This window comes from Passer domesticus, chromosome 11 (assembly GCF_036417665.1).
Source record: "Passer domesticus isolate bPasDom1 chromosome 11, bPasDom1.hap1, whole genome shotgun sequence".
Lineage (NCBI taxonomy): Eukaryota > Metazoa > Chordata > Aves > Passeriformes > Passeridae > Passer > Passer domesticus.
Window position 1 is genome coordinate 774,444 of NC_087484.1, and position 26,886 is coordinate 801,329.

At 49.1% G+C, this 26,886-nt stretch overlaps 2 protein-coding genes across 3 annotated transcripts; both read right to left on the reverse strand.

The window, feature by feature from the left end:
* Positions 1-891: 891 nt before the first annotated feature.
* DHX36 (DEAH-box helicase 36) lies at positions 892-16,775 on the reverse strand. Its single transcript, XM_064385007.1, has 25 exons — positions 16,521-16,775; positions 16,099-16,220; positions 14,997-15,198; positions 14,298-14,336; positions 12,989-13,159; positions 12,423-12,502; positions 11,461-11,535; positions 11,164-11,330; positions 10,552-10,633; positions 9,957-10,097; positions 9,355-9,457; positions 8,980-9,067; positions 8,090-8,145; positions 7,920-7,984; positions 7,299-7,442; positions 6,697-6,814; positions 5,959-6,057; positions 5,232-5,405; positions 4,863-4,949; positions 4,106-4,189; positions 3,915-4,014; positions 3,739-3,829; positions 3,247-3,367; positions 2,517-2,669; positions 892-1,902 (listed from the first exon to the last, which is right to left on the reverse strand). The coding sequence occupies exons 1-25, from the start codon at positions 16,728-16,730 to the stop codon at positions 1,717-1,719; spliced, it is 2,958 nt and encodes a 985-aa protein (XP_064241077.1). The 5' UTR covers positions 16,731-16,775; the 3' UTR covers positions 892-1,716.
* Positions 16,776-17,228: 453 nt separating this feature from the next.
* Positions 17,229-26,592, reverse strand: GPR149 (G protein-coupled receptor 149). Of its 2 annotated transcripts, none has more exons than XM_064385009.1 (4): positions 25,119-26,592; positions 24,073-24,262; positions 23,093-23,457; positions 17,229-18,050 (listed from the first exon to the last, which is right to left on the reverse strand). In XM_064385009.1, the coding sequence occupies exons 1-4, from the start codon at positions 26,058-26,060 to the stop codon at positions 17,496-17,498; spliced, it is 2,052 nt and encodes a 683-aa protein (XP_064241079.1). In that variant the 5' UTR covers positions 26,061-26,592; the 3' UTR covers positions 17,229-17,495. The 2 variants fall into 2 exon arrangements, with proteins under 2 accessions (XP_064241079.1, XP_064241080.1); XM_064385010.1 differs by having other exon boundaries at positions 17,230-18,050; positions 25,611-26,592.
* Between the last annotated feature and the right edge of the window lie 294 nt (positions 26,593-26,886).

Sequence of the window (26,886 nt, forward strand, 5' to 3'; positions counted from 1 at the left end):
CCATTAAGAGGGAGATGGGAAAAGTCTTCAGTTCCCTCTGCTTCTTGTAGTTTAGCACAGTTCAGCTGGAAGGGACCTTCAGCCCTGTGCAGTCCAACCCCTCAGGGCTGAGCCAGTGTTAAATCCTGTTCCTGAGTGGTTTTAAACATCACCTCTCCAGGGCCTGTTGCCGGCTCTGTCCATTCCCCCAGTGAAGCTCTGCTCCCTTGTGTCCAGTCCAAACTCAGCTTTACCTGTGAACTCCCCAGCCTCCTGTCCCTGGAGCCAGGGCAGGGAGCTCAGCCACTCCACACTATTTCCATTAGCAAAAAATAAAGTCATTTTTAGCACTGACTTCTCTATTAGCACTGCTATTGCAAAGGAAATCATCTGAAAACTCAAGCCCTTCATCAGCCCCTGTGCACTCTGAACACACACACAGACACAACTCTTTTTAACTGGAGGGGGGCATTGCACCAGTACCTCCTTTTTAGCTGGGAGCCCAGCAGTGACAGAAGTCAGCTGGGAGTTTGTCCCTGTACGATCAGCTCTGCTTTCTGGAATGTGCTCCCTTCCTCCTGTAACTGCCCTGATCAGGACACAAGTTGCCAACAGAAGGCTCTCAGGTGCCCAAATGAAATCTCCAAGGGAGTGGAGGTGCCTCTGCGTGCCTGTTCAGGACTCCACTGCACACCAGTGTGGGGTAAAGGACGTTCTGTGCAGCTGGCAGTGGCGAGGAGGAGCCTGGCACCCTCCATCCCTTGTCAGCCCAGTGGAAAGCACCTTATAGCCAGGAACTTCGCCTTGTGGCACCTGAGCTGCTCTGCTTTCCTCAGAATACAGCATAAATCCTCCTGAACCTGATGATTAAGGTCATTTTTGCAAAGAAAATTAAACCAACAAAACACCAAAGAAGGGAGAAAAGTTGTATTTCCAGGCTTTTTTTTCTCAACCTCAAAATCCTTAACAAACTGTCATTCAAATAATCTTCCATGACTGGAGATCATTCAAAACAGAACATTCAAAACATTGAGAACAGTTGAAGTAAGACGTGCAAAGAAAGACTCTTAATGGAATACTATAACCCATACATGAACTTCTTAAAAAAATACAAAAAAACAAACCCAAAAAACTTCGAATGCAATGAAACCTTAACACACAACCCAACATGACTTCCATCCAACGGTGCTTTCAGCAAGCTGCAATTTCTGTCAGTAGTGATGATGGATGGGGACAGAAAGCAAAGGAAGATTAATTGAATGGGATGAAATGCAGAAAAGGAGAAGAATTTCTGAAGATTGTTTCCTCCCACCATACAAATTCAACAAGTGTTTTTAAGTTTAGTTAAATTAAGCTGTGATTACCTTCTGTGGAAGTGCTGGTGAGCAGACTGCTGCACAGCTGGAATAACACAGCAAGTATAATTACTCACCACACCCCATTAAAAGAAAAAAAATAGGTATTACTAAGCTGTATTTTAGCAGGTTTTTTAAATATCTGTTACCTGATGGGTAAAAAACCCAAAGAAAACAGCTACAGCAGGACAAGAACCTTACACCATCCAACAACTGCCCTTCTGTCCCTCAGGAAGCTACACCGAGACAGAACACATGCACATACACATACTGCCAGCTAGCTCGAGTAACTGCTCCTCAGGACGAGGAGATCACCAGCCTCCCCATCAGAACTGTTCCTCTAGCTGAAGAAGTGCCATCACAAGGTGGCTGGCTGGCAGTGTCAGCTGTAGCGCTCGCCCTGGAAGCGCGGCGCGAAGTTCCTGACGGCCTCGTTCTCCTGCGTGGTGATCAGGTCGATGATGGCTGTCAGCACTGCTGTGTCCCTGCACTTTATGTCATTCCAGTCCACGGGATGGGGGCTTTCGATTTTTTCTTGGAGAAGATCATCAAGTTCTTTTCTCAATTTCTGGAAAGTGTTGTAATAAAGGAAAAGCAGGAAAAAGGAAAGAGATGGGCAGTTAGAGCCACACATAGCATCAACAGAGAGGTTCCAGTGCCTCAGGCCTTCTGCTCTCCCAACCTTTACACCTGCTCTTCCCCCAGTTCTTTTCCACACTGCTATTTTCAGGATCAAACAGTCTCTTAAAACCCAGTCTCTTTGATGGGAGATGACCATGTCTGGATGTGACGCCTCCAGCAGCCCACCCAGCACTTAGCTGACTACCTCAGGATTAAAGACTGGTTTAAAATAAAATTTAAAAAAGAGCCAGGTATGATTTCTGGGATCTAATATTAAACAGTTCTATGGAACCCATTCCTGTTAACTGAGGAGCCCTCCTCTCATGTTCCCTTATCCATGTGAATATCTCCTGTACTGACCAAGTCATCCTACATCATCTGTGCCAAATTACATCTCTTTTGCTTAATTTGTGTGCTAGAACTGCTTGCTGAGAGTGCATTTCAAACATCATCTCCCTGAGTGATAAATCAGTAGGCCCACAGGAATATCAAATCTGGAAATCTCTAAGCAGAAGCAGTGTTACGCTGAGCCTTCCAGGTACATTCTCTTGAAAAAGTTACCTTGACCAAGTTTGCTATTTTTTCTGGAGACTGGAAAACAATCCACTCATCCACAGCGATGGTCTCCTGGTCCTTATCCTTCTGAATGGATATATCCCCTCCAAAGAACAAGAGGCAGTATGGAGACACCTCTGTACAATCATACAGGTAAATCTGCACAACAACAGAATTGTCTGATCACCCTCAAAATATCTCAAGTGCCAACAGTAATCCTTAATGAGACTCCTACAGATTTCCAGAAGACCCTTACTCAGTTACAATTTCTGAAGAGATGCATGAAGCAACTCAGTTCAGAAAAAGTTACATGAAATCAGATTGCACAAGGGCAAAAATGGTCCCAAGTCTTTCATTCAGTCTTTCACACGTGGTGAAATCAAACCAGATGCTCCACAACAATGAGAGGAAAAAAATGTCAGCATATTAAGAATTGTTAAGGCTATTGAAATTAAAAAAAAAAAACCAAACAAAGAATTTACACCTGTTACTGCCAGACCTTAAAAAAACCCAAATCCTCAAAAAAAACCCCAAGAACTAAACCACAGAAGTTCATTACTTGTGGCACAATACCCAGTATCACAAAGGACATAATCTGATGGTGCATACAAGGAATGGCCCGGGACAGGAAGGCCCCAGAACAAAGGCTGTTCACATCCCCTCTGAACCCTGACCCAGCCTCATTCAAGAGGGGATAATAAACCAAATAAACCCCAGGAGCACAGCTCTGACTCACACTGCTGGTCCTCATCTTCAGATGGTACACGAGCCAGTTATAATGGAACTCTGTTTCCTCCACGTTCACTGATTTGGGATGGATATTGACTGATCCATCTGTCTTGGTGCAAACCTTCACCCTTAAAAAAAAAAAAAAAGTCTGATAATACAAGAAGTGATAAATCAACAGACCAGGATTCCTGGGGTCTCTTTTCCCAAACACCAGAAGTGACAATGTTTGAACTGCTGCTGCAGAACCCCTTGAGAGCAGAGCTACTGAGATTATCCATGTAACATTATGGTAAGGTCACACAAGTTACTTCAGGTGTCAGCAGGAATCTACAAGTTAAGAAATCAACAATCCCACCCTTGTCAGAGGAAGTCATGCACAACCACGACTCAAACTCTAAAGTGAGATTCATTCATGCACTCAAGCCACTGCTTCACCTTGCCAAATTATGCCATGTAGAAAACGCCTTGAATACAAACCAACATTAAACCAAACCCTCACATTTTTCTCTTTTTGCTGAAGCTGGGCCGGATCTTTGCCACTTTGGGATAGAGGCCAGCACAGATGACTGCTTTGAGCAGCTTCTCATTACCTGCAGGAGACAGCAAAGTAAGTGAGGCAGTTCTGCAAGCTGAGATTTCAGCTGGGATAAATTCTCCCTTTCCCTCCACGGTTACCTGAGTTGGTGTTAGATTTGGGATCCTTGGGGTTTCTACTATTCACAAATCCAGCTGCAAGGAGATGCTCAGCAAACTGCCCTTTCATGTTATGCAGCATCTAGGAAACAACAAAAATTGCCCCAGAATGTGCCAAGGCTCCTCCCCTTCCCCACACAGAGGATCCTCTGACCCTGGCAGGATGCTGTTACCTGCATGGTGTTTGAGGACAGGAAGTATTCCCAGCAATAATCCTTCTCATTCCTGAAACCACAGCTCCGAGCCTCTTCCCAGCCCTAGGAATGAACACCAGAGCTGTAAGGTGTTTGTAAGTGAACACCATAGACTTCAGGACAGCCAAAACTGGAGGTCAACAGTCACATCAGAGGATTTACTTTCTCTCCTGCCAGGGAGAAAGTAAATCCTCTGATTTCTGTGTGTGTGCACACACCACAGTGCAGAAAAACACAACTTCCCAATATGCTGAATCACAACCTTCCTTTTCCCCTGGCAGGCAGTGACACCTGGCTGTGTTTGCCAGAGCAGCCACCCTTTGGTGTAATTAACAAAGTTAAATTTGGGCAGTTACTGCCTTTTCCAGGCCGTTTATTTCCTCCTCTCCTCACCACAACACAGTACAGCACAATGTCCAACCCTTCTGAAGTTGGCTTCAGCCTCTTGTAGAGGCCAGAAGGACAAGAATGAAAAACTTCAGCAAAGTAACTGTAATACTGTGTTTCCATTGTCTTTTCAGACTTGTCCACCAGAAATCAGGTTACTGAGCCTGGAGACAAGATTATGCAACGCTAGAAGGGTGAAAATCAGTTTGGTTTTATGTTTCTGTAGAAGCCAAACAAGAAAGCTTGCAGAGCATAAACTTTTGAAAAAGCATCAGCTTCTTCCTTAGGATAATGTATATTACTCAAATGAAAATTCTAGAAGAAAAAAACCACAAGAAAACATGCTTACAGTGAAGGCATTCACCACAGTCAGATGGTCGCTTTTCGAGTTCTTTGACAGCTCCTTTCTTCTTGCATCTGCGATTTTCTCTTTGCCCTAAAAATCAGAACCTACATAATACCTAGGCTGACATGACAGTTGTCTTCTTCAAATTCAGGTACATCTGTACTTTGTATGTTACACATGAAAATTATAGTAATTTCAAATATTCCACAGGAAAAATGATAATTCATAGTATGCAGAGGCAATCTCACTAATAAAAATGTAATTACCATGACATTAATGAAAGTGCTCTTAAACTATAACATCTCACTGAGTCCCAGCACCCTCCTGAGAGGCTTAAATTCCCACATGTAATTGTTGTCTGTGGGACTTTACCAGAGGGATGACAAAAGGGTCCTTGAAGCTGAGGCTGGCTGCAATGGTCAGCACGGGGTCCAGGCAGCAGAACAAGGCTCCAAACAGGATCATCTTCCCAATGTGTGGCTTCACGGGCAGCCGTGCCAGGTGCACCCCCAGGGGAGTCAGCTCCTCCTGCCTGTCCAGAGCGTTCTGCCAGGACAAGGGCAGAAAGGAAAGAACACACATGTCATGTGAAAAGAGGATTTCCTTGGGACAGCCACTGGTACACAGCTATCACCCTCTAACATCCAAGCAGATGTTTCTATTTATGCTACAGCTCATTTGCACAAGTATCACCAGAGCAAGGAGCCAGCAGAACAAACGTGCCATGAACCTGTCCTTCCCCAGCACCCAGGGGAAATGACACAAGGTGCTTCTCCCAGGTGCCTCATTTGTCTCCAGCCCCTCACTGACCACCTGGCTCAGGAAGGCAGCAGGGCTGCAGAGGAGGGAGTTAAATCAGCCCACGGGGAGCTCAAGTGCAGGGTCACGTGTCTGTTTGGAGTCATCTCCCAAGTCCCTCAGAAGCACCCTGCAGAGCCCCCAGGCATGGTGGAGTGTGTGCAGTGCCCCCTCTGAGCAGTGAGGGTCCATTGGGCCCTGCACAAAGGGTGAGGGGCTGCAATGCCCACAGCTGTGCAGCCACAGCTGCCTGCTAACAGCCCCAGGCCCACGGCTCTGAACAGGTGAAGCAACACTTTACCAGCTCCATCAGGTGATTTATGGCCAACATCACAGCATCACGAGACGGGGGGTCCATCAGTTTGCTCAGAAAATAGGCAATTCCACCAAGCCTCAGGATCTGAAAGAAAAATCACAACAAAAGCCTGCAGCAGCTGGAGAAAGACTGCTGTCTAAAACTGGTTAGCAGTAACCACACTCATGGAAATAGTGTGAGTAATTCACAGCCTGAGTTCGAATTTCTTTAGTTAAGAACTAAGGACAAAAAAATGTATTAGTGAGGGAATTTGCAGCAGAAGAATCTATTCTTCCTTCAGTTCACACACACATGGCAATCCTCTGCTTTCATAAGGAATTATATGCAAACTGCCAAAAAGGGAAATTCACACCAGTACTAAAACTACTTTGTAGTAAAATTCTTTCAAGAGATCATATAAATTGACTCACTGGCATTCCCACAGAAGCTTCTGTGATTGAATGACATGTGATATTTGGGGGACAGCACAGCTCAAATTTTTGTTAGTGGACTTCACCTTTTATCAATACCAGACAATTCTGTTTCCCCTGGGTTTGATGCACCCAGATACAAGTGTGCTTTTACAAAAGCTGCTGCAATTACTGGCTAAATACACAGCATTTCTGGTGTAACAGAACTTTGGTTTAACAACCCTAGGCTCACAGTTGCATTAACTTATCCTCTCAACCACTTATCCCAATAGAAAAGTAGATAATAAATATTTTTGAAGATTCCTGCATTTACCTTGATTTGTAAGCAGAGTTCTTCCAGGGGTGTCCTCAGGATCTCTGGTAACTGATAATCATCCAGAAGGCTGGCACGCAGTCCATTGTACAGATGGTAACAGTGGCCTGGCTGAACTCTGCAATGATTTAAAGAAACTATTCTTTTGGGTTTGGTCATTTGTTTTTTTTTTGGTTTTTTTTTTTTTCAATGAAACCGTGACATTATGGTTCTGTTTCTTACAAAGAGCTTCCCAAAACTCCTCAAGGAATTAGAACTGAAGTGTATTCAATTGTAAAAGCCACTTCAGTCTTCTGAAACACAGACCCATCACCAGGAAAGAGGCATAGAGAACACAGAAATTAATTTTTAAACTGTTTCCACTTTACTGTATCAGCCTCATAAATCAGGTGTGAGGGCAGTGACAAAAATCACAACAAAATGCAGGACATTTTTCTATAGGAGAGAAACTCTGGAGTTAAGCAGAGCACAAGTCAATTCAGCTTCCTAGGAAGGCAAGGAAATCATTCCCTGCCCAGGAACAGGAGCCAGCAGTGCCAGCACACGCAAATAATAAAGAAAACCTTCAGCACTGCTGGAAACTCAACACCCACTGCTCCTACCTTCCTGCTCGACCCTTCCTCTGCTTGGCGTTGGCTTTGCTGACCCACTCTGCTGCCATGGTGCTGATGTTGTTCTGGGTGTCAAAGTGAGTCTCCTTTATTTTCCCCCCATCTATAACGAACACGACGTCATCAATTGTGATGCTGTTCAAGAAAAAGAGGGGGGAAAAAAGCAACTTTTCATCTTTGCAAGTGTGACCTAGCATTGGTTTGGCCTCTCTTTACTCCCTCCCAAGCAGAGACAGCAATTAAGAAAGTCTGTCCTTGGGATTTCATTGAGAACTATGTTACTGAACAGCTCAAGAGCTGATTTATCCCCCTCAGTCTGGCAGAAGTCCCCACTTGGACTCTGAACAGAGGACAGCTCAGATTATCCTGTACAAATCATTCCAGCAATTGTTTAGTATTCCTACAGTTTAACTGTTCAAAACAACGTAGTTGGATGAATTGTTTAAAACAATCATAGGAAGACTCTGTTTAGTCTATAAATATTTCCAAAGATAAAGTGTTATAAATTAATGGCACAAATACAGAAATGTATTTTTGGCAACATCAAACAGGTTTATACTTTAAATTATCACTTCCATTTATTTTGTTAAACACAGCTCCCCAGGCACTTACCTGGTTTCTGCAATGTTGGTTGCAATCACAATTTTCCTCACTCCTGGCGGGGTCTTCTTGAACACCTGTAATTACCCAGGGCCCGTTTATGTCTTTGCCAAAACCAAACATATGCTTCATTCTTTTTTAGTTTTTGGGTTGTGAAATATTGCAATAAAAGAGAAGCGTACCTGAGTCTGGTTAACAGTAGGCATCAGTGAATGCAAAGGTATGATAATAAACCTATCTGAAAGTTAAAAATAGATAAAAAATATGGTGTAAGCACAGAAAACTTCCAATTTTACAGGAAAATCTATTATATCAACTATGCAGCACAGAGAAAAAGGGCTGCAAGTCAGACTACTGCTGCTTGCTCTGAGATCACAGGTACTTGTATCAAAACAGCAAATTCTAAAGTAAAAAGGTATAAAGGCCTTTTCTATGATGCTACAACATGACAAGTTAAGACAATATATGAAGTTACGTTTAGTAATTCACACTTCCATTTTAAATTCTGAAGTTATTTAATAATTGGTCAAGTTTAATACACAAACTGACACTCAATCTTTCAATGAGCTGGAATTCTGCATCTATGAATGTACACAGCCACACTGCAAGTCACCATCAGAACAGCCAAGAGCCCAGCTAAGACAGGTGAGGTGGAAATATGAGAGAGGCAAAAGGACAAATTGAAGTGTGTCAGACAGGCACAGAGTACTTGAGAGTCTGTAATCAACAGGATTTAAGGGAACTATCAGCAAAGCAGGGGAAGCTGCTCAAGGATGAAGCACAGAGGAAGTGCACACAGAATGGAGCTCAGTTTTGGATGGGAGTTCTCCCAGCTGCAGCAAAGGACAAGAGCAAGAAGATACAGGTCAGGTTGTTTTTCAGATTGTCACTCCCACACGGAGAAAAATGTGTTTGTAGCAGAGGAAAGGATACCACAGACACTCAAAAACTGCTGAACACTTTGGAGAGGAGACAAGGGAAAAAACTAACCCAGCACAACTGCAGCAACCCCATGCAAGAGGAGTCTGCCCCCAGTGCCACTGCCAGAAGTCCCCCAGAGTTTGGGTTTTACCTGACTTAAACATGACTTGAGACATCAAGAGCTCATGCAAAGTGCTGATGTTATCCCAGCCTGGCAGAAACACCAGAATTGCACCATCCTACGAGGAAAAGAGGCAGTGAAGGGAAGAGGTCAGAACACACCACGCACTGCACAGAGAGCCAGCTCCTTGCACACTGATATATGGTGGGCATGTGAGATCTGACACCTCACTGGCCCAGCCTGGTACAGTCTGTCAAGGGCATTTTTCCATAAAACAGCTACCTCCATGTATTTATCTGAACATAAGAGTAGTTCAAAACTGTTCAATACTTAGAAGAGCAACAAGAATTTCTCTTCTTTCTGTGTGACCAGCTCTGGCACTGCCCCAGCTCAGTCCCACTGTACCTCCTCTTCCAGCACAATGTGTCTGATCAGTGCTGCTACAAGGTCCAGGTCCACCTTGTCATCATCCATCATTTCCAGGGCACTGATTGTACTTGCTGAATACCTGCAGCAGGGAAAGCACAGACATGCAAAGCCAGGGCTCCTGCTGCCTGGCTCTGAGTGAGCCACCCAGCCATGAGCCCACCAGCAATCAGCTCAGTTCTTTGAGCAATTCCTGCACCTCCAAAGTACTCTCCACATTTAGCTCAGTGTGATTATTGTCAGTTCAGAACAGCTGAAGAATTATCACGTCATGACTGAACTGTCTTTGAAGCACTTACACGACCTCTCTCCTCATTGATGAGCCAGGGACTGACAATTTCTATTTAGGTAATGAACTGAAATTTAATTTGAACAACTCAGAGGCAAAGGGAGCTAATCCTGCTGTCTCTAAAGCACTTCACTAGTTGCCAGCCAACTGTACAGGCAATTCCATCACCATTTTCCACAGCAGCCACTACCCCACTGTTACTAAAGCCCAGCAACACAATACAGCACTAATTTATGGCTGCCACTTAAAGGCTGCCTGAAAACTGAAAGCAGAAGAGAAACTCAGGCCCAACCTGTCCTGCAGCTGCCTTAGGTAGCTTGGCCACTGCTGCCTGTAGATCTCCTCCTTCTCCTCCTTCTCTGGCCTGCTCATGTGGCCCTGCATGAAGCCCCTCCTCCAGTGCAGCCGGCGGTCTGTCTTCTCCGGGGTGTACCTTCACACAGGAGGAGCAAACACAGTTCCACTGAAACTGAGGGCATTTAGAGCAGCTGCACAGTTTGCCAAACCATGGACAATATGCTGTGCTTTAGCTAGATCATGTGTAAGAATTTTCAGTCTCTTCCCACAGAAATCTTACAAAAGCAGGGACCAACCCTAGTAAGTACGAGAACATGTGGGAAAAACAAAGTGAACAGCAAGAAAGACTAGCTTGATTTGGAGACCTGAAAATTCACCACAGCAACAGAGAAACTGCTCTCCTCCTCAAGCCAGTATTCCCAGGTAACTGTGTGCCACCTGTAATTACTGTACAAGGGCCCCCTTAGCACCCCTGTTTTCTGTTGAAAAATACAGGCAATTCTTTATGCCAAGTTAATCTTTGAGCATACATACACTAAGCTAAGCCCCCACCAATACTCTCTGAAATGATGTTCAGAAAAAACACTTGCCTCAACTTCTCAATGACATCTTCAAGCAGATATTCCACCACTGGGAACGTGAACCCAGGGATGTGAATCATTGGGCAATGGTCTGTGGAGGGAGGCAGAACTCAGTTTTAAAACTACTGATGAAATATTGCACTGAAAGAATAGAAGCAATAAACATTGCTACTGGACATTTCCAACTGTCAGAGAAGATGACACATTCACCCCCAAATAAGGCTGCTGAATAAAAACAGGACAGGCAGCAGGCAGTATTCTGCACAGCAGTTCAACTGGTTCCAGCTACTGGAAAAAGCTGTGAGAATGAACAACTCAAAGTTCAATCTGCTTGCCCCTTCACAGCAAGAATGCTAAAACATGGTAAATGTTTACTAGGAAAACACTCTGTGGATTCTGTTTCCACAATATGTCAGAAAAGCAAAACCAGAATCAGCATCAGGTTGCAATGAGATAAAACTGAGAGAAACTGCATCTCCAGCAGCTGGCAGATATTTGTAAAACTGAAGTAATTTCTTCTTTTGATGCAAATCAAGTCTAGAATGAGAATTCGAGAACTGCACTATACTGTAGAAGCCTAAACTACTTCAGAAGAACACTTCTAGGAAGCATTTCACCTACCAAAGTACTCGGAAAACTTCTCTGCATTTAAAGTAGCACTCATCAGTATGACTTTGAGATCCAGCCGAACATTGAGGAGATCTTTAATAATGCTCATTAAAACATCTGATTGAAGATTTCTTTCATGGATTTCATCAAGAACTACATGACTGATGCTAGATAAGTGCCTAAAATAGAAGGGGAGGAAGTTAAACTTTTGTTTCTAGGAAAAATAAAAAGTAGAGCCATGACTGTTTGGAACAGCTCAGGACTAATTTCATAATTGCATTCAGTGTCTCATTAAACAGGAGCTCTTACTTATCTGACTGGAGCCACTGCAGCACAATTCCCGTGGTACAGTACAAAATTGAACCTTGTTTCCTTGGCAAGCGACTGGAAGAGACACAGTAAGAACTCCTCAGTTTTCCTCTGTATTAACAAAATGCTTTAAAACCTTAAACCCCAGCTGCAGGTGCCATTGCAGACATGATGCAGACGTGCCTCACTCACAGCACAAGGGCAGCAATAGGGAATTAGGCACTCTTGCATCACTGTTGTGGCTGGGGAATGGAGCAGGGAGAGGCCCTGACTTCCCAGGCACGCTTTGTCATCTCCTGCACACTGAGGTGCTGATCCCCACCTCCTGCAGCCCTCCAGCCTCAGCACAGAGGGCACTCACATGCACAGCACTGGGAGCAAAGAGTACCAGCAGAGAGATTCTATGAACCCCAACTAAAATGCTGGGAGGGCTCAGCTCTCCTCTCTCACCAGCAGTTTTGCTTCAACAAAAGGGTTCCCTTATGTGCTGGTACCACTTCAGATTTTTAAATTATAGCCCACTACAAATGTAAAAGCTTTACTCTGCAAGCTGTTGTCACTGCACCTTTTACATGGTCCCAGGGAATTAGTCCATAAATATGTGTAGCAAATGCACAGATGTGTAGTTTTCCACAGAAATATGGTTTGGAGCATTGTCCCCTTCAGCATTTTTACTTTTCCTCAAAATTCATTGATTAGGGACATCAGTTTTATTCCTGCCCACAAGAGCTGAAAACAGGACTTATTAGACAAAGCCTAACTTAGGCTAGCCACTGTCACATGGGGCATAAAACACAGTAAATGCACTCAAACCTTTTCCTAAAATTCAAAAATCTCATTCCTTCCTCGCAGGAATTCCTTCAGGGAAAAATACCAGCAGGAAAGCAGTTCTTTCTTTTTAGAACCACTTTTCAAATTGTTTCCCTTGGATAACAAGAGGCCCTCACCACAGAGCTGCTCACCTCTGCAGGCGGATCTGGTAGCCCGTGCTCCTGCCATTGCCACAGCCCTCTGCCCTCTCAGCAGCCACTCTCTCAGCCACCTGAGGGGGACAAAGAAAATCAGGCTGATCTGTGACTGAGCTGCTCACCAACAGGAACACCTGGTACTGAGAGGTTTGTAAATGAAGAAATGCCCTGAAGAGCACCTTTTCTCCTCCCCTGAGAGCAGCAACCCAGGGACAAGACTCTAGGGAACACAGCCACTGGGCACTAGCAGCACGTTTCCCTTTCAGAGCTTGGCTGAAAGTGAACTGTCAAAGACAGAAACTACTGAGCGTTTGAAAGCCGGATTTTTTCCTGCTCATTGACACACCTCTAGAGGGCCTGACACAACATTAGTTTTTAACAGGCATTTGCACTGCCCAAATGCATTAAAAGCACAGCTATAACCCACGACTAAAGTCAGGGGAGAAGGAGCTGCAGTGCCAGTGCCCCATGGACGCCCAGCCCTGCGAACGCGCATCGTGCGCGTTACCAGAGCAGCTCTTGGCACAGGCTGGGGCAGCGCCCAGGGCAGGGGCACTCACGGAGATGGCGCTGATCCTGCGGGGCTGGGTGCACACGATCCTGCAGGTGGAGCCCAGGCCGCGCTCGATGTGGTCGTCCAGGATGAACTGTGTCACCTGCGTGGTCTTCCCGCAGCCCGTCTCGCCGCTGATCACCGTCACGCGGTTCTCGTTGATCAGCTTCACCAGCTCCTGGCCCACACAAAGACACAGCCCTTACTGCACTGCTGCTGCAGACTGTAGAGCATTTTGAGAATTCTCTGCTCCTGTGGGATGAGCTCTGAGCAAACTATCAACAGCTGAAGAAATGCTCGGCTGCTTCCTGTAATGCTACTGAAAAAGTTCAGTTTAAACCTCACAGAAGCCATTTCTGCACATTTGCACTTCTCATGTGTGGGGTTTAAAGCATGCCCAACCTCAACACTAGCTTTAAATACTTTAGATCTTGTATGAAAGCAACATAGAAGAACTAAAATGAAAGCCTGAAATACATTGTTAACCTTTCTGCTTCGTGCTTGGCTCCTGTAGGTTTTTGGAGGCTGAACACAAGAGTTTGCCCTGTTGGACTCCAAGCCTGCACAAACTAAAGGTTTTCAGCATAATATTTTAACATTTCTTGTACCAACAGGAACAGTTTTCCAGCCTCGTCCTCCCCACCCCAAGGACTGTTAAGGAGAGTATGACTATTTTAAGAAACAAATGCTAACAGCAAGGACATTATGGCAAATACAGGGACTGTAGGAAGGAGATCACTAATCACCCACTGAGCCTGCAAAAGCAAACACATCAAAACACTCCATTTCTACTGCATACAGGGGATATCAGCCTAAGAACTAACATCAATTAACAACAGCCCATGCCCTCACTGACCTTATCCTGTGACTGGGAAACTCATGGCACTGAGGGCCAGCAGTGCAGCCAGACTAAAAACTAAAAAGGCTTCATTGGCATTATATTCAATTCTAAACTGGCAAATTGTTCAACAAAGGGCACAATTTTATACACAGATGAAAACATAACAATCAGAGTAACCAGGAATCTTCTAGAAGTTTAGCTGGCAGAAAAAGATGACCCACTATTAAATGTAGGTAGCAGCCATGTATTCCCATGATATTCCCAGCTCCATGCCCATGAGAACGCTGTACTGAGCCCCACATCACAACCAGTGAGCCCCGGTAGTGTCTGGAAAGGAACCACCCCCAGGGGCAGAACCTGGGAGGCCTCTGCCCTTCCTGAAGGCCAGGAAGGATTGCTGCCAGGCACAGGCACAACTGCTCTCCCCTGGTTTGGAGCCCTGCCCCACAGGGTCTCTCTCTCAATACACACTCACCTCTCTCATCCCGTACGAGGGGAGCTTCTCTCGGAATCTCTGGGGAAAAAGAAAAACGTTTCTCTTTAAACACCTTTCCAGCACTGAAGCAACAGAACAAATTTCACCTCTAATCTGGGCTAAACTGTAAAATAATGACAAACTGCTCAGCAACACTTGTATAAACTCAGGCCCATGGGAAATAACTTGAAATCCATCTGTTGTTTCAGTTTGTTCAACTCAGAAAAACTATTTCAGGCCAACAGTCCAGTACATGACAAGGTAGGTATATACAGGTGCAAGAGCAGGGCCTGGTATGGGAGAGAGAACTCGTGTTCAGGGAAAGACAATTTCTGTACATGGCTGCTCAAAACAAAACCTCTGTTTTCAAAAGGCCATTCCCTCAGAGCCCAGCGTTGTGCTTTCAGTTTCAGACAAAACTGCAAGGACACAATCCATTAAAAAGAAAGAGAAACCCACCCAACAAAACAACACGTATGCTTCAAATTTCAGATTCTGTTTCTGAAATTTGTCATTTCCAATTTTTAATCGCTGTTCTATCAATAGGTAGGAATGCCATGAATTCTAAAGATAATTTTCAGCAAAAGTAGCATCACGACAACTTTCTAGTAAACTACCAGATATTACATTTTGAGGTTAGCTTAATTAAAAAAAAAAAAGTCCAATGAAAAGTTTTCAACTTAACCCAGGGCAAAGTACCTGCATTTCAATATATCTGGGATCAGATCTCTTCTTCATTAGCTCTTCTTTAAGTTGCTCATCTAAATCAGCATCCTGCTCAGTTTTTTCACAGAGAAATTCCACATCCAAATCCAGGGATGTTTTTTCCCAAGTTGGTAGCTGTCTTACAGGAGCTTTCTCAGCAGCTGGTTTCACTTTGGCAGGCTGTTCTGGAGCAGGGCTGGAACCACAGAACAAGAATTCAGATTCCCCCAGCTGTGCCTGGCCACACGCAGAGTGCAGGTAATTACATCCAGCAGCTAATGAACCAGCAGCCCATGGGAACAGAGAACCTTGGAGTGGTTTGGGTTGGAAGGGACATTAAATCCCACCCAGTGCCACCCTGCCGTGGCAGGGACACCTCCCACTGTCCCAGGTGCTCCAGCCCCAGTGTCCAGCCTGGCCTTGGGCACTGCCAGGGATCCAGGGGCATCCCCAGCTGCCCTGGGTCTGTCACTACAGCAAAAATCATTAAACCAAATAAAGTCTCAAACTACCAACCACCAAAAACCTGACACCAGGATCTAAAAAACAACATGGTCTTTTGTACCAAACGAGCAACAAAACATCATCAGAGAATTACTGCTTGATCCACTGGCCCATAACTGGATCCCTCAGCCAAATGGAGCCCCAATGCCCTCATTTCAGCACACCAGCCTATTCCAGCTATTCCTGCAAATCCTTAATGACTCCAGAACAGACCCTCCTTCAGACCCTGCGAAAATGTTCCAAGACTACACAATAACTGAAAACACAAGCCAAAACCCACCTCTGGAAGAGTAATTCCAGAGGCCAAGAGAGCTGAAAAATCCCATCTATCTACTGTAGTAGGCCTTGAGGTCAGTTAGAAGTTTTAGGAGTTTAAGTATAAATTTAACACCCCAAACTCAGCAATAATGAAGGAGTTTCACAGCAATGACTGCCACCATTCAGTGTGACAACACACGTTGTGAAACTGGAGGATATGTGTTGAGCCAGTACACTCAGTAAATCACTTCTGACACATCCATCCTCTTGACAGCTTATGGAAAGTTTGTGCAACTCAAAATAAACAAAAGAACTGGTAATTATATGTCTTTACCCTTCTTCATCCCCGGACCACCAGGACATGGCTTCTTGCTCTTTGTCGTTTTTGGTCTGGACAGAATTCAGCAGCTGCACGATCTGCTCTTCCCTGCGCTCGTCCATGCGCACCACAGCTCTCTAGGGCAGAAAGCAGAGCCTCCGTCAGGCGGACCCGGGCACCCAAACCAGGGCCGCGGAGCCCCCCGGGCCTGCCGCCGTGCCCGGAGCTCCGCAGGACCTGCCGCCGTGCCCGGAGCCCCCCGGGCCTGCCGCCGTGCCCGGAGCCCCCCGGGCCTGCCGCCGTGCCCGGAGCCCCCCGGGCCTGCCGCCGTGCCCGGAGCCCCCCGGGCCTGCCGCCGTGCCCGGAGCGCTTGGCACGGCCAGGCAGCGCCGCTCCAGCCTGGCACAGGCACAGACCCCCGCCCCGCAGCCCCTCACCTGCTGCCGGTCGGCGTCCCGGTTCTTCTGGCCCTGCCTGCGGGCGTACCACAGCCCGATCTCGCGGCCCTTCAGGTGCCCGGGGTGCCGTCCCCGCCCGCCGGGCCCGCCCGCCGCGGAGGAGGCGGCGGAGGCGGCGCCGCCATCGCCGCCACGGCCCCGGCCCCGGCCGCGGCCGCGGCCCCAGTCACGGCGCTGCTCGTAGCTCATGGCCGCGGCTGCCGGCGCGGCTCAGCCCGGCCCGGCGCGGCGCGGCCCCGCCTCATCCGCCGGCACTCCCGCCTCATCCGCCGCCGCGCTTCCGCCCGCCCGCCCGCTGCCCCGCGCGGGGCGCCGGGTTCGAGTCCCGGCCTGAGCTAACCCAGCCGACAGTACACGGGTTCGAGTCCCGGCCCCGGGTTCGAGCCCTCACCGTGACCGGCCCCGGTGGATCCGGGTTCGCGTCCCCGACCGGCCGGTGTGTCGTGGGGAATTTGTATCGTTTTCTTAATGTTTGATCTTCGTATACTTTCAGGCCTAATCAACAAGAAGAGAGATTTAATCCTTGAAACAAAGAGCAGCCAATGAGTTTTAAGTGATGTCCAGGTGTTAGAAAAGTATTTCTAGTACTATGTGGATTTGGATGACAAGGACTGCAAGTGAATCAAAACTCCCACATGTGGAGCTGCCCCCTCCTTTGCACCGGTTCCTGCAGACACGCCACCCAGTGCCAACAAACACCAAAGCTGCGGTTTAACATTTTATTTAGGATTCCCTTTAGACACACGTGTGCCTCAAATAAATAGGTATATAAATAAATAACTTAAAATCCACCATGGAAAGCTGTAAAGCACTTGAGTATTTGTTATCCCCTTGATACAGCATTAACAGTTTGAATTGATTCACCAGTGCACCTAACCACCACTTGCACGACAGGACGACGAGCAGCAGACCGTGTATTTGCTCCGTCTGAGAGCCCGAGGCGTGCAGAGCTGCTCAGCCGTCGCCGTGCGGGTCCCGCTCGCGGTAGGCTGCGTTCAGCAGCTGGATCTCCTCGCGGTGGCCCGGCGCGGCCGGGCGCGGCTGGCTGTTGCGGCGGTGAGCCTCCACCGTGTCCGGGATGGAGATGCTGAAGTCGCTGCCGGACGGGATGAGCAGGGAGTAGGAGGCGCTCTCGCCCAGCTCGCAGCACACGAACCTGTTCTCCTTGCGGGAGTAGCGCAGCGAGGGCGAGCGTGCGGAGGAGGACTGGCTGATGTTGCTGACGATGGACACGGTGTCCAGGGCCTCCTCGGTGTCGCAGATCTCCAGCACCTCCAGGTGAATCTTCACGCTGGTGTCAGCCCACGCGTCCCGAGCCTGCCCCGGGCTGGGCTCGTGCCCGACGCTTTTGGAGCGATACACCTCGATTTTCTTGGCGGCGGGGGCTATCCTGTGCCCCTGGGAGCTCACCTCGTAGGTGGACAGGGAGAGCGTCTTGCCGCCGGGGGCCTGCAGGGACACAGTGCCCTGGACGGCGCACAGGGGCACGGGCAGGGCCCCGCCGGGGCGCTGCGGGAACACGGCGTTAGTGCTGGCACCGCCAGACCCGGCACACCCGCCCCCTGCCCCGCTGAACCCCTTTACTGCCTGCCCCCTGCCCCCTGAACCCCTCTCACTACCTGCCCCCTGAACCCCTCTCACTACCTGCCCCCTGAACCCCTCTCACTGCCTGCCCCCTGCCCCCTGAACCCCTTTACTGCCTGCCCCCTGCCCCCTGAACCCCTCTCACTACCTGCCCCCCTGCCCCTCTCACTGCCTGCCCCCTGAACCCCTTTACTGCCTGCCCCCTGCCCCGCTGAACCCCTCTCACTGCCTGCCCCCCTGAACCCCTCTCACTGCCTGCCCCCTGAACCCCTTTACTGCCTGCCCCCTGCCCCGCTCAACCCCTCTCACTGCCTGCCCCCCTGAACCCCTCTCACTGCCTGCCCCTGCAGAATTTGACACGCCTGCGATCTGTGACTTGAGAGAGCAGCAAGCAGTTCTCTGTGTTATTATGCACCTTAGTGTGTGAAGTCCCAAGTGCCTGTGACTCACTATGAAATCTACAGAATATGAAAACCAGAGTTTAAATAAAGGCTGATTCCTTCAGTGCAAGGCTATGTCTGGGTTAATCAAACTCTTTGATTTGCCAGACTGAACATGAGGCACCTGGAGGGAGAATGAGCAATCCATGCTGGAACGAGCACTCTGGGTCTGCAGAATGAGACACCTCCCAATCACCTTCTGAAAGTGCCCCTTTCTGAAAGTCTTCTCAAGTTTTCTCTTGAGAAATCAGTATTTACTGTTAAAGTGAAAAAGATCCATCAAGCCTCCTATGTCACTGCCCAGCCAGTAACCAGGGAGACACCGAATGCTGTCATTTCCCACTTGAACAGTTCCACTGGAAATGTTCAATTCCAGACACCTTTACCTGTTTCTGAAGTGCAGAATCCATTTGTCAATGCCAGCCACAATGCTGTGCTCTGGGGAGCACTGTGGGTACAAGTGCTGGGACTAAACCCATGGTTATGGGGCCCAAGGGAGGGATAAATGCATTTATCCTGGGTTTATGTACAGCCAAGTAGCACTGATTATTACTGGAATTACTTTCAGTATAAATTATTATTAGTGACAGCACAAAGTGACCTTTATCTTGTCCTTAATACCATTATTAATACCCATTTTTGCTTCTCATGGCAATAACTAGGAATCCACAAGCAAACCAGGCTCTACTGGTAAAGTATCCTGTGAAGTATTTTTCCTCCCTCTCCCACGGTTCCCTGCAGTTCAGTCTTTGCCTTCAGCTCCTGGCCCTTCCCTCACCAAGTCCCACTGTTTGTGGAGAGGATTCCCCACATCAGGGCATCCCCCATGCAGCCCCTGCCCACAATGCCTGGAGAATGTTCTGGCTGTTGGAATCTGGGACAGGGATTTCACTGGAGAACGCCATGTACCAGCAAAGACCAAAAAATCCCAGTGAAATAAATCACAAACGTCCTTGTTCCTTATGGAATGCTGATGCATTCTGAGCACAGAAATCTCTGCGGAATCGATCGAGCAAATCCCCTCATTATTTAATGACACATCCACCTTGCAGAACTCACAGAAGGCAGGAAGCAGCTGTGGCTGCCACGAGGCAAAAGCTCCCCCAGCAGCCTGTGGGTCAGGAGCAGGTTCCCTGTCCTGAGCAGGGTCTGGGCTGGATTCACCAGGGAGGATGTTGTCCACAGGGAAGGTTTGGGTGCATCTGAGGCCCACAGCAGCTGGAACAGGCTCTGACAGACAGATTTCCCTTTGGAAATGCTCAAAGCAGCAGCTGGGGCTGAGTGTGACACTGCACGCCATCCCAGCTGGTTCTGCAGTGTCTGGGGACAGATGAAGCACGAGGCCCTTTGTAGACTCTCCCTCCCAACTGCTGGTGTGCCAGGCCCTGGAACAGGCAGCCAGGTGTGCCAGCAGGGTCCCAGTGAAGCACAGGTGGAGCACTGGACTCTGCTCCTCCCTGGGACAGGGCTCTGCACGGGGCAGCACCAGGAGCACACACAGCTTGTGCCGTGTGCCTGTTGCTCCACTGGGCCTTGCTGCCTTCCCAAACAGAAAACCAGCAATCCAAAACAGCTCTGAGCAGTTTGCATTCCTAATTACTTTGGTCAAACACAGCCTGAGATAAAAAGGTCTATTTTTAGAATGTTTCCAGTAAGGATCCTGGTTTTTCTTTCCAGAGACAATGAGTTTTCTGTTTATTTTAAAATAGAGGCTTCGTCTTCTACTTCCCTAAGAGTGCAAATTAGCTGCAGTGACATTAATTACTGCAATGATTTGCCTTTTCTGAGGCTGACTGCAGTAAATGCAGAGCCAAGGGGGTATGAGAGGAAGAGACAAGCTCACCTCAGATGACCTGAGCCCAGCACTTGCCATTGAACTGCCCAGTGCAGACAGACCTGGATTTGTGTCTGTCAGTACCAGGAGATGCAGCAGGGCACCCAAGGGGAGGACACCTGGGAGGGAAGGGCTGCAGGAGCTCTGTGCACCTTGCCCTCCTGGCAGATGTCTCTGCTCTCAGCGTTCTCTGCAGTTCCAGAGCCAGCCAGAGGCAGTGGGACTGCAGCAGGGAGCAGCCAGCACACAGAGAACACGCTCTGGGAGCAAGGTGACAAGATGAAGGTGAGATGTTACATCGATTGTCCAGCCACAGGAACCTCTCTGGAAACCAGGAACAAGTTCCAAGCAGCTGAGCAGGAGGAGCCCCTGGGAAGAGCTCAGCCCATCCGCAGGGGTGATGTGGTGCAGATTCCCACCAGGGAAGCAATGAGAACCTTCAAGGCCCCTCCTAACTCAGCTTCTGTGCTGTGCCTGGTGTTCTAGGGAGTGCTCACAGCCTTCCTGCAGCCAGTGAGAGCTGTGTATTTCTCATGTTGAATACTCCTGCCTGCGCTGGCTCCTCCTCAGTGAGGTCACTTGCACAGCCTCCCCCTCTCTTTCCTTGCAGGGCACATAAATAGGTCCTGTGCAGTCTCTTCAAAGAGTTTCCTTGAGGCAACCCACAGATGAGGTAGAGAAAAATAATCAGCAAGCCTGGAACAAACTGCCAGCCTGGGAGATTTCTGTTGCCTGAGGGCACTGAGGCATAGACAAAATAAGACATGACATATTTACACTCAGTCTCTTTAGGAAGGGAGATACACGGGTAATTTTATGAGATGTTAAAGGTAGTTTTCAAAAATGGAGCCAAACAGGAGTTAGAAACGACAAGTACAATTTTCTCTCTCCATTACAGCCATCCTATCATATAATCAATAAACCCTGCTGCCTCATTCTCTCATGCCACTTTTACTCCAGAGAAAACACTTTGGTGGAGCAACTCTTTACTCACAGAACAGACAAGGAAGAGACAACCAGCTCCACAGTCATTCCTGTCACCCCAAGGAAGCGCCAGTGTCCAAGCCCACAGCTTCCAGAGGGAGCCAAAGGCACCCTGGGTCCTGTCTGGCACCTGCCCTTCAAACAGCTCCTCGAAGTCGCTGACCCCACATCCGTGGGGATGGCTGAAACCCCTCCTGCTGTCAGTTCTTACAGCTTCTCCTCTTGACGGGAAAATCAGCAGCACTCCAACAAGAACCCCTGTACTTATGGACTCTCAGGAACCCCTGTATTTCCTGCAGAAGGACAGTCAATGCCAGGGGGAGTCTCCTTCTTTAACACACATAGGAAATGCAGAGTGATGAGAACAGAGTGACTCTTCTCAGACTTTGGGACTTCCAGACAGGATGAATAAAGGAGATGGTTTTCAGCTTATTAATGTGTGGCCCAAATTGATCTTTCATCCAGCATAAACCTGAGCAATGCATTAATGTTATTTTTACAAAGCTTGCAGGGGTTTCACACTCTGCCCTTTCCCAGCTGCAAAGCAAATGTCAGCTGTGAAGCTCTGGCAGCTCCTGCTGAATGCCAGATCCAGGCAGAGCTGTGACTGCAAAGCCTGGAGCTTTTACCCCACAGGGGCTTCAGTGCCTGGCAGTGGGTTATACCTGGGAAGGTGTCAGAAGTGGATCAGTTGTGATTCTTTGTAATGCAAGAAGGGAAGAGTATGTCCAAAGTGCCACACAAGGCCCCAGGGCACAAAAAACACCCCCAGGCTGTCACTGCCAGCTGCTCACAAAGAGCTGCTCACACCTGCTGCAGTCCAAGGCTGCAGCTGAACTGGCACCAGGGGACATGGGGAAAGGAATTTTTATTTTTTAAACATTATCTGTAAACTCCTGTAAGGAGAGGCACGGTTATGGACCTGATGCAGTGATTTTATCAACCAAGCTGTACATGGCACATGAGGCCCTGGCAAGAACTGCTAGATTAAAACCAGGCTGAGTCATCACTCCCTTTTGCCCCCAAATGCAGGAACTCATCTCTGCACACTGCAACAGAGTGAGCATTGGTTTTTTACGAACGGGATGATCAGTCACCTCTGAAATATCAGCCAAATTCCTACTGTGACTCGGATGATAAACTTGTGTTTATCAGATGGAGAGAGGTGCCCGTATTTGAATACAAAATACACCTTATCCATCCCCTGTGCATGTGCTGCGGCTGAGCACGAGCTGATCTGGCTCTGAAGTCACCCTGCTTGGATTAGGTGACTTCCAGAGAGCCCTGCCTACAGGAAGCCTTCCAGAGCTCCTGTCTCACAGACCTCACGTGGGCTCTTACCCCTCTCCCACCTGCTGTAATACCCAACAGCCACTGAATTCCACAGTGGAATTCTCTGGAAAATGTCATCTTCTGGAGAGAAACTTCCTATTCATTAAGATAAAATAACATAATTCATACTTACTTCTTACCATATACAAGTCATGCAGGTGCACACAAAATAAGAAAACCCCATCATTAGGAAGACAAGTGAGAAATTATTGCAGGATCAACACCTGCAAATAGACCTTGTGGTGGCTAAACATTAAACAATGCCATGTATGAGTTTTACTAAAAAATGGGCCCAACGGAAGTATCACTGCCAGTAAAAACCATTCCTAGTTCACAAGGAAACTCTTCTTATCAGAAAAGAATAAACTCCTCTTTACCTGCCGAGGGTTCCTCTCGGATTTGCTCCGGCACCACTCCCAGTCCGAGAGCTCGGGCGTGGGGCTCTCCTCGTGGCACAGCCTCCACTCTGGTCCCTCTGGGAATGCTGGGGGGGCAGCGCTGGTGCCCTGCTGGCCCTGGCAGGGCCCTGGCACAGCGGGAGGGGTGCCCTGGGAGCCGTGTGCCAGCGCCCTGCTCCCGCTGTCACTGCCCCTGCCAGGCTCCCTGCAGCCAGAGCCCGCCAGGCTGGGGAAGGACGAGGGCTTGCCATCGCTGCTGGGCTGGGGAGGGCTCTCCAGGGAGATCCTGTAGATGCCACAGCCTTGCTGGAACGACAGGTTGAACTCAAAACCGCTGCGCTTGGCTAAGCAGGAAGGAAAGAAACCGTGTTAGGAGCTGGGACCAAAAAGAAAAATGAGATTATAAACACAATGCAAATGACATGCTAAAACATGGAATAAATTATCCAGCTTCTGCTGGAAACAGGCAATTGTCCCTCCATTAAAAAAATGAATTGTTGAGAAGAAAGACTTGTGAGAAGGAGCTGCCTTCTAGATGAACTGCAGTAGTTCCCTCTGGGAAAGTGGCTGGAAGGGCAGCGGGGCAGCACAAGTCATTCTGCGCCTGGAAAATGTGTTTAAAGCAAGTGAAAGCCATGCACTGAGGATGCCTTTCCTCTAAGATTCAGGAGTTCTTTCTCCCTGAACAAGCAGGGAATGTCAGGAATTCATCCACTGATGGTAGAGGATTTTCACTCCAGAGAATGGGAAACAACTCCCACATCCTCAGAAATATTTAGCCCTTAACATTTGCAGTTGAGACCAGATGATCCCTGTGAGCCTCTTCCACCTGGCCCACTGTTCCTCCAGCTGTTTTTACACAGAGCCCAGGGAAAAACAGGGCTCTAGAAGATGGCAAGAAGGTTACCAGGGAAGGTCTGGCAAGGGCTGTCACAGCAAGGCAACCCTTCCACACTTACTTGTGGCCCCTTGTGAAGGGGCATAGGAGTTCCTCCTGCAATTGATGACGCAGCCGCAGGGCAGGTGGAGCCAGTGCTGGGACAGGACAAACAGCGGGGTGACCGCGGCAGCCAGCGCGCTCAGCAGGAAGCTCAGCGTCTCCATGGAAAGGCTCTGCAGCCCACTGATGTACTGGACAGCCATCTGTATCTGCAAGGCAGAGCATTTTGAAATTTAAATCACTCTGGGCACATGAGATGCTTCCAGGAACAAGGAGAACATCTCTCTGTGGATATGACACCACTGTAAGACACAGATTGTCATTAGTGTTTGCTGAGGACAACACTTCTGGCTCCAACAGACAGCGGAGGAAACACACTGACTGCTCTTCTCTCATGCTGCATTTCTCAAAGAGCCCTCACTGAAGCTAAACATGATGAGCTAAACATGATGAACATGATGCTGAGCACCACTGAACAGCTCCCAGTGCCAGCCAGTGCCGTGTGGTAGTGAGGAGCCCCAGCCTCACCCCCCAGGGCAGGGTAAGTGCCCCAGAGCCGTGTTCCCTGCTCCCGCAGATCCCTTTCTCAGGCTCCTGTTCCCAGACACACACACGTGCCCACGGCAGCACCCTCTCCTGCCCCAGCACTTCAGGGTTTACAAAGGGGCAACCAAAGTGCATTTTTCTATTAAACTCCTATTTTTAACCCAAAGGATGTGTCTCAGAGGACAGGACAGAGGAGCTCTTAGCTCAACTCCCAGCCCCAGAATGCTGAGCAAACCCTGTCCCACAGCTGGCAGGGACCTTACTGCCCTGCTGTTCACGTGGCATGAATGATGTGATGGGAGAGTGGCAGAGGGATGAAGCAGGCTCTGCCAAACCCACCGGGCAGAGTTACACTCATGCAGTGACACAGACCTGCTGGAGAGGACTTCTGCTGGCACAACTACACTACGAGGAACAACTGCAGGGGCCACTGTTCATCAGTTTCCATCCATGGCCCACAGGTGACGTCCCACTGAAATGTAAGTGAGCATTGGAAAGTGAAGCCATCTGAGAATTTACCATCATTGGCAGCCAGAGGAGGACTTTGGTGAGTGCCAGGATCAGCGAGAATCGTTTCTGGGCAAAGCCCACCGTGAAGCTCCTGCTCTGCGTGCTGCTCTCAGCCACACCCTGCCCAAAAACTGCCTCCGAGTTTTGGAAAGGCTCGGGGGTTTTGTCCCCAGGGTCCAGCAGTGGCACTGGAGGGGCAGCAGCACCGCAGCCCCACGGTGTCCCGGGGGAGATGCAGCCTCCAGAGCCCTGCAGGCGCTCGGTGTGCAGCAGCTGGGGCTCACCTGAGCACAGCAGCTGCAGGGTGAGGGGAACAGCCAGCACTGCCAGGAGGGAGAAGCACAGCGAGTACACAACCAGCACAAACAGGATGTAGGAGCTGGCACAGTCGGCAAAGCAGCCCCAGGACGTGGGGATGTACCTGCCCCAGCCACAGAGAGGCAAAATGCACGTCAGCAGACTGACAGTCCAGATGGTGAGGATGGCCCATACCACACTCACACGGCGCCTGGAGGAGCTGCAGCTCAGTGTCCCGGTCGTGTTGAGGCTGTAGAAGTTGTAAGAAACTATAAGAGACCCTTTCAGGTTGCTAGAAATGCCCTGGAATAAATACATAAATGCTGAGGTGGTGCACAGAGGCTGGGGGAGGGCTTCACTTGACCACTGCATGAGCAAGAAAATAATCACTGGCACAATGCTGATCAGATCATCTGCTGCCAAAGAAGTCACAATCATTGAAACCGTGGTCTTGTTCTGCAGTTTCAGCAGGGAAACTAGTGAATAAATGCTGCCCAGAAGGGCTGGGAGTGCAATGGCAAAAGTCAAGCAGAACAGAAATGCATTCCAAGTTCTCTGCTCACTGGGTTTGTCCATAATGCCGTGATTCTCAGACAAGAAGCTCGTCCCATTGAGTGACAAATTACCAGGAGTTACCGACATTGTCCTGGGCATTTTTCCTTTGTCTTCTCACTGATTCTGCAAGTTTTCACCAGCTGAAACCAGAACTGTCAGCTCCACATCACAAGTTTCTTTGTTTTCCTAGACTCTCTTCAGTGGCATCTGCTGAAGGAATATTCACGTGGCAGCACCCCTAATGACCAGGACTCATGCTCTCAAAAAGCCAGGCAACAATGAAGTAGCAAAGGTGCTGAAAAAACCCCTGGAATTCCTCAGACTGGTTGCCGTGCCGTCAGACGGTGAATCCGGGCTGCTCGGGTGTCCCCATGCCGTTCCCCGTGCCGGGCTGCAGGCGGGAGAGCACGGGCGTGCCCGGCCGTGGCAGCCCGGGCAGCACCGGGTGGGGCAGCCGAGCCAGCCTGGCTGCCCGGGCAGCAGCGAGCCGGCAGGACGGCAGCGGGCAGCGGGGATGCTGCCAGCCCCGAGCAGCCGGGATGCTGCCAGCCCCGGGCAGCGGGGATGCTGCCAGCCCCGGGCAGCCGGGATGCTGCCAGCCCCGGGCAGCCGGGATGCTGCCAGCCCCGGGCAGGTCCCCGCAAGCCCCACCTCCGAGCGGGCGCTGCCGGCTGATGTCAGCGCAGCATGCCCCTCCCGGCTGGGCCGAGCGGCTCCGGGCTCACAGCCGGGGCAGTGCTGCTGCTGCTCGGGGCTCACAGCCCGCTGCAATGCTGCTGCTCGGGGCTCACAGCCCGCTGCAATGCTGCTGCTCCCTGCTCGGGGCTCACAGCCGGGGCAATGCTGCTGCTCCCTGCCCCGGGCAGGATGGGCGGATGCAGCACGGCTCTGCTCTCTCTGCGGCAGTCCCGCTCCCACTCGGGCG